We start from the raw sequence: 7,382 nt of genomic DNA, 5'->3' as shown, positions 1-7,382 counted from the left end.
AGTTGGCAGTTGGCAGTTGGCACTGTTGCCATGTTCGTATTCGTACCGGCTGAAAGCTGCAGAGCGGCTGCCGCTTTTCTACCAGTCTACAGTATCTCCTCTCGTCGTATACGGTATACCCCGATGAGGCACCGGACTACCGGAACATAAAGTGCGTAATCGGGCCGGGTCGGGTGGTTGCTAACCTGTCACGCGTGTTCTGTACTCCCGCCACATGACTAATCTGTCATAGCCTCATAGACGTGCCCAGTCCAGAGCTCAATCCCAGAGACAGCCTCTCAGTACAGTGACCAAAGCCGTACTCCATGCATTCTGTAAACACAACGACCCAACACCAAAAAATCAAACATTGACACATCTGGCGTGTGCTGATTGCTGCACCTCGCAACACGATACTCCAATAATACAGATCGGCACATGAAAACGCACCCGCGCGTCACTTAAAAAGATACCCCTCTAATTATCACGCTGAACTAATCGGACACTTCCAGATAAAGAATCAAGAGCAGTGACAAAAATATGCGTCAACAAAGCAACACCGTGCATGCATATACACAGAATAAATGAGCTCCAAACAAGTGGTAAACCTTAGGTGAGCAGTAAATCAAACGATCAGCATGCAATTTCTACATGGAAAAGGTTACTGTAGCGGCTCCTCAAGCCCTCAGTAGCAGTGGCAGAGAGGCCTAGGTGCTAAAGAAACAAGCACAATGTACATTTACCAACGGCCAGATGCTTTCAACAATAAGGGCAGACAGGTAAAATTTCATGTAGGCGACCCATCCGGATCCTACCCACAGTGCTCCAAACATTTGCCGGATTAACAGAAAAGGTTCGTGGAACGAATTATTGGCTACAGCTTTGCAAAAAAAAAAAATGAATTCAAGATTCACCACCAATCAACATGGGATGATCTGATCAGGGCTTCAGTGCAAGCGCCAACCCAAACTTTGGGGATCTGTCCAGGGCCTTTGTGTCGAATTCACCAGAGATTGTCAAGAGCGACTTGGGTTTAAGCTCATGCTGAAGAAGCGCGGCAAGCGTTCCAGTGTTATTGAGTCTTGCCTTCACAGCTGTCTGGGGATCAACTGTGTACAGTCCACCGACTGTGAGTGTGTTCTGATTTGTTGAGAGCCTCCGGGTTAGCTCAGCCACAGCTGAGGCCTTCTGTTTCTCATCAAGGTGATAAACACCTGACACTTTAATGGTGTCACCTTTGTCCGCCCTGTAGATGTATGTGTGATTTATCAATATTCAATACTTGTGTGCCAACCTCAAACCACTCGAATCACGGTGAAGCATGGACTTACAGAATGAATGCAGCATGGTAGTCTGGCTTGGTTACACCAATTGCAGCAGTGTACTTGGTAAATTTTCCTGTAGCAGTGTCATACCCAGCTTCTGCACCAAATGCAACTCCTTGAGCACCTACTGTCCCAGAAAGATCAATCACAGGAGTCGGCTTCGTGCCAACAACAGTAGCAAAAGTTGCATTCTCATGGAAGTATTGCAGCTCCACCTGGTACAAAGAACATGTACACTCAAGGACCTGTTCTAATTCAACAACCATAACTTGACATTAAATGGAGATACCTTTCCAGAATTGTAGTCAGGCAGCTTCACAGAAGTGACAAGCTTTGTGGATGGCAAAGCGTCCAACACAGTCAATGTAGTAGAGATCTGCCAGAATCATACAAAAGTGTGACATGTTTACGCTAGCTATAAGCCACAAAGAGAAAATGCATAAATTTAGATGTTCCATGTCACTAACATTTGATTCTGTGTCCAGTTTAACATCAACGGTGGTATTCTTGTACTTGTAAACTGAACTGACATCAAGAGAATAAAGACCTCCTTTCTTCACAGCTGTGGAAGTCAGGCCCTAAAAAAAGGAATAGCCATGAAAACCATGTTCATAAAGAGGCAATGCATATGTAAAGAAAATAAGCTCAAACAACAGAAAGTGCACTAGTATTGTCATATAGCAGTTAACAGCAGAATTTTTTTTACGAACTTTGGATGGTATTTTGACAAACATATTCAAAATAGTGTTATGGAAGCATAAAATAAAAAGAATATACAGATATATCAACTTACTGTTGCTGAAAGAAGCAAAATGATGACATGTCACCGCAAACAGAATACACAAGATCATAACCCATACATTCAAAAACACAAATACTCAATATAACATTGTCGCTGTGGTTTCAACGACTTACAGGGCAGTGAGCACTTATTATCCATACGATTGCATGTAAGTCTAGTCTTAGTTTTAAGATGAGTAAAATAACTGATTATATATCTATCCCCTGATGACCAATTGGCAATTTAATTCAGCAACAGCAACATATTACTGAATCACCAGTTTACACTTTGATTTAATTAATATACCATGCTCAAGTAAATACAGCTTTTTTATCGTTCAGTTTAGTCAACGAATGGTACGTTACTATATTAAGACTGATCATAGAGCATAAATGCAAAATGGTGCAGACATATCCAATATGGGTGCTGGAATCAAACCTAGTTTTGGGTGTCCGATTCAGCAATTTGCCAAATATAACTTAAGCTAATTTTAAGAACATGATTATGGATTGATATATATCTTTGGGCAAAATGATACGAGACAGCTGTGACAGCACGTCAGCACATTTTGTGAAATAAAAAAATAGTACATCCAATGAAACTTGAAGAAATCCTCGACTGTATACATTCAATACAGTAACTGACAGACTCAGGTTTAAAGCAGGAAGAAAATGTAACTACACAAATTTGAATTCCCATCATTGGATTCATTAACTGGGAAGTATCACTGTATCAGATATTAATGCTCAAAGCACTAACATGGCGACACCAGAGATACGTTTATGTTGGTAAGATATTAACAGAGACGAGAAATTTGGCAAGTGGAACTATCAAATATTAATTAAAGTAAGAAAGTAAAGCAGAGTCTGTCATGTACATATGACAACATGGTGAAAACAGAAGACAGCAACAGAAGAAATCGTGATAGGTTGTACTACAATAGAATATTCTAATGGATTGCCTTGGACCAATGCTGAAAGTGAAAGTGCAACTCTACCGAAACCAATTCCAACAATGACCTTAATAACTTCTGTGGAATACAAGCAGCTACACTTATTCAGTACTTATGTGATCAGAATGGCAGGCAGCACCGCAGAAAGAGCAATATGATGACGCAATGCAGAAATAAACCATGAACAACAAAAGAATTTGAAACAAGCAAGTCAAGAATCAACTCATTTCTTCAGATGCACAACCTTCATAACTTCACAAAGCAATATAGGTTTAGAACTTTAGATCCTGACCACCAATGTAAAAGAAAGGTCAAACACAGAAGCTAAAATACACCTACTAACTACTGAGTCCTCCAGTGTGACTGTGTGGGCACACTGAGCAGTACTCGACGATCATACTCAAGTACTCAACAAGCAACTGCATAAATCTACAAGGAAATGAAAAAATTACCATTTTACATCGTTCAGTTACACAGTTAACAAGTGTTAGGTTGATCTCATCTAGTTCAGTCAAAGGACCTGTCCATACCCTATCTCTTGTGCCCTGATCAAAGGCATTAATAACCGGGATGCTTAGCAGATTTCCGAAAATCCAGTAACAGAACACTGAAAAGCCGTTAAGGAAGTGTTGTAATATTTGAAAGGTACAAAGGGCCTCATGTTAAAATACAGAAAATCGAGTAGCCTTGCGGAGTGTGAAAAAAACTTGCAAGAGGAGTTTTATCGTGGAAAAGCTGAAAGCAAACAATCACCACATTATCGACAATGTATGATGAGTTTATTACATGTTATGAGGCAACAGGATAGGCTATGTGGCTTAAGAAGTTTGTACCCGGTTTAAATGTGGTAGACAATATATCAAAACCATTGAAGCTATACTACAATAATAAACCATCAGTATGTTACTCTTATAACAAGTCAAGTCAAGTGTTATTGCCAAACACATTGATATTAATTATTATGTTATAAAGAAGAAAGTGTAGGATCAAACAATTGAACTTGAGCATATAAACATAGAGCAAATATTTGCGGATCAAGCTTCCACCCTATGTGTTCAGAAGATACGTAGCCGACTTAGGTTTAATGGAGCACCTATGATTCTGGATTATGTTATCAATACAACCATCTCCCTAAAGAATAAGTCTAAGTCCTCTGCTTTGAGATAAAAAGGGTACACTATAGTCATTGAGTTCAGCAGCGTATAATAGACTGTTATTTTTTTCTCGAAAGGCGCAGGAGAACTGCACCCCCATATATTAAGAAGAAAGAGAGAAGGTCCAAAAATAGACCAATTACAGAGACTTCCTTGCCGAGGTCGAAAACACAAGAGCCTAAGGAGATCCATCTAATAGCTAGAACACACCAACAGCTATGCTACGGGGTTGGTCTTGATGTACTAATCTATCGGGAATTGTAAAGAAATTAAGCAGTTGAGAGAATAAGTTTAAAGTATAAGGAAGTAAGTATAAGAGCAAATGGAGAATGTTAGGTTGATCTCACCTGATTCGCTCAAGGACCGAACTAGACTCTATCTCTCGTGTCCTGATCAGATACGCAAACATCCTTATAGTTGCAGCTCCATTTTACACCACATATAAAAACAGGGAGAGAACCGGCACACATACCAACATGCATCGTAGCCTCTTCTCCATACACTACATGTGATATCCAATCTGTCTAATTGTGTGGTCAGTAAAAGAAAAGGCCACCGCCGATCTAGCTCACTGCCTCAACATCGAACTACACCGCCGAATAGCGCTGCCATCCAACCCCGAAGGTAAAAGAATTTTTTTCTAACACATCTAGTGGCTAAAGTTCGTAGGCAAAGATCCTATTAGACATAAAAACAAGCACCAGACACATTATGCCCTCAGATACCAACACACAGAATTACATATACAACGATCACAGAAATCTTCGTAGTCAAATTGGTAAGGTAGATTCAAAAGTAGTAAGCTAACAAACGCCTAACGAGGCACACTTAGGGGGTGTTTGGTTCGAAGAACCAATCCATCTATATGAGATGGTGTATCATGAGTCAATTCGACAAATTTGGTGGAATTAACTCATTCCTCATATTATTACTAATTATTAGCCTATGAGGAATGAAGTGGTGACGGATCAACTTATTCCATTCCACAAACCAAACAAAAAAGTGAGAGTGAGAAGATGGTGGACTACCTTGTTTCTCAAACCAAACACGATAACTACCTTGTTCCTCAAACCAAACACGATGTTAGCAGCCAGCGTGCGTACCGCACGACGACCTCGCGACGCTGAACACAGCCACACAACCAGAACAGGCATCGCGGGCACGCACGAGCGAACATGAACCAGGTAGCATGGAAATGGAATCACACGAGCGCAATCGGATCTTACCACTCCAGAGGCGCTGGCGGTGAAGATGGACAGCTTCTGGTCGTAGGTGTAGTCCTTACTAAGTAGATCTGCAGATAACCAAACCACAAACCGGGGAAACCCGAGCCAGTTAGAGAGAGATGATGATGATGATAGCGAGGAGACAGGAGTAGAATGAGGAAGTACCCTTGGCCTTCTTGCCGATGTCAGAGAAGAGGCCGGGTCCCTTCATGGCGGCGGCGGCGGGACGGAAGTCGAGGAGGGTGGCGGCCGCCGATCGAAGGCGAGGAAAAAGGAGAGGTCAGGGCGCCGCCGAGAAGAGCTGTGTGGGCACTGGGTGGGGGCGTGGCACAGCTGACAGGCACTGCACGTTTCGCGGTTTCGGCGTCCTCGGTTGCCACCAGAGGATTCGTATTCTTTTTTCACTAGATATGTGACTATGCGTTCCCACGAGAATTAAAATTTCTAAAACATTAATAATCGCACGCAGATAGTTAAATTTCTAACTTGTCTTATATTGCACAAGCTGAAGCACATATTCATACACAAATCATATATCGTTTTATCACCAGTCGTACCTTCACCCTCAACTCCATCTAGTTGAATAAATTTGGTCGTGGTCGTGGTCGTGTTCTACGACCGCGTCGGGGAACGCGCATAGGCAGAGGAGCAGCAGCAGCGCGCAGCCTCAGTGCATGCACAGGCAGCCGCCGCATCGTGTCTTTCACTGTGGATAGGCGATGGAGAATGCGGCGGCAACGGACACGTACGTGTCCCCGAGCTGCATGACGTAGGTGACGAGCGTCGTGGCGTTGTCGGCGGCGGCCGGGCACTGGCAGAAGACGGGGAACGTGACCATGATATCGACGTCGAGGACGGTGGGCACCAGCGTGGGGTTCACGCGCTCCACGGCCTGGTACTGCGTGAGGTTCTGCAACTTAGTGGTGGAGACGATCCAGTAGGTGCCCCCTAAGCCGATATGGTACTGCATCAGCGCATACGAGCTGAGGGAGCGGGAGGGGCAGCCGCACTGGAGCGGCACGAGCAACGGCTGCCCGTTGGCCGGCGCGGCCATTGTGGAGAGGTTGTTAGCATGCACGATCATGAAGCGGCTGACGGCGAAGAGGTCACCGATGGCCGCGAGATCGAGCGGCATGCCCGCGAAGCCGGCGCGGTAGAGCGCGTACGCCTGGCATGGGCGCGTGCGGTTGGCAGTGCAGTTGAACCCCTTGACGGACGCCGGCGCGACCGTGGCCATGGTCGTGTTCTGCGACCGCGCCGGGGCGGGGAACGTGCACAAGCAGAGGAGCAGCAGCAGCGCGTTCAGCCTCAGTGTATGCAACAAGACAACGACGATCGCAGAGCCTCAGAGGAAACACTATGGGTGGCGCCTCGCTAGATTCCTCCCGCCCAGCCCCGTCAGTGCTTGCATAGTGTTCCTTAGTGCATAGTGATTGATGACCTAAATTAAAAAGTATATATGGCTAATTGTTTTTGTGCGAGTACATATTAGATTTTGTTGGATTTGTGGTTTTTGTCTAGCTGATTTTATTCTCGAACTGGAAATTGTAGATTGTACGATGTTATCGGCGGCTGCGCCCAGCGGGTAAGAGTAAGATTGCGAATTGGGCCTCGAGTCCATAGGGCTAGCCGGCTAGCCCTGCCCGGGTAGGGAAACCGATCGAGCCGACAACAGTTGAGCAGCACTGCAGGCTTGCAGCAGAGGGACAGGCGGACAACAGCCAGCCACCAGGCCAGTCGCCTCAATTTCGACGACGCTTCATGAGTGGAGGGAGACACGATGCTTGCATGCAGCAGCTTCTCGGCTTGTATGCAGGTCTTGCATGCGGTTTGCATGCAGTGGGAGGTTGAGCAGCTTGTGCGGCTTGCATGCGGCTTGCATGCAGTGAGGTTGGTGCATGCGAAGCGCGAGCGGGGGCACGACATTGGTCTACGTTAGCGTCTTAATAGTTGTAGAGATTGAAG

General features: G+C 44.9%; 1 protein-coding gene across 1 annotated transcript; it reads right to left on the bottom strand.

Annotated features, from left to right (window-relative positions):
* Positions 1–694: 694 nt before the first annotated feature.
* On the bottom strand, positions 695–5,661 carry LOC103639463 (mitochondrial outer membrane protein porin 5). The gene is given in 6 exon segments (NM_001301568.1): positions 695–1,225; positions 1,311–1,519; positions 1,594–1,680; positions 1,772–1,882; positions 5,418–5,485; positions 5,583–5,661. Coding segments are annotated over 6 exon segments (828 nt in total). The 5' UTR covers positions 5,629–5,661; the 3' UTR covers positions 695–918.
* Between the last annotated feature and the right edge of the window lie 1,721 nt (positions 5,662–7,382).

This window comes from Zea mays, chromosome 9 (genome assembly GCF_902167145.1).
Source record: "Zea mays cultivar B73 chromosome 9, Zm-B73-REFERENCE-NAM-5.0, whole genome shotgun sequence".
Lineage (NCBI taxonomy): Eukaryota > Viridiplantae > Streptophyta > Magnoliopsida > Poales > Poaceae > Zea > Zea mays.
The sequence above is the reverse complement of the archived record's forward strand: the minus strand, read 5'-3'. Positions and strand labels throughout refer to the sequence as shown.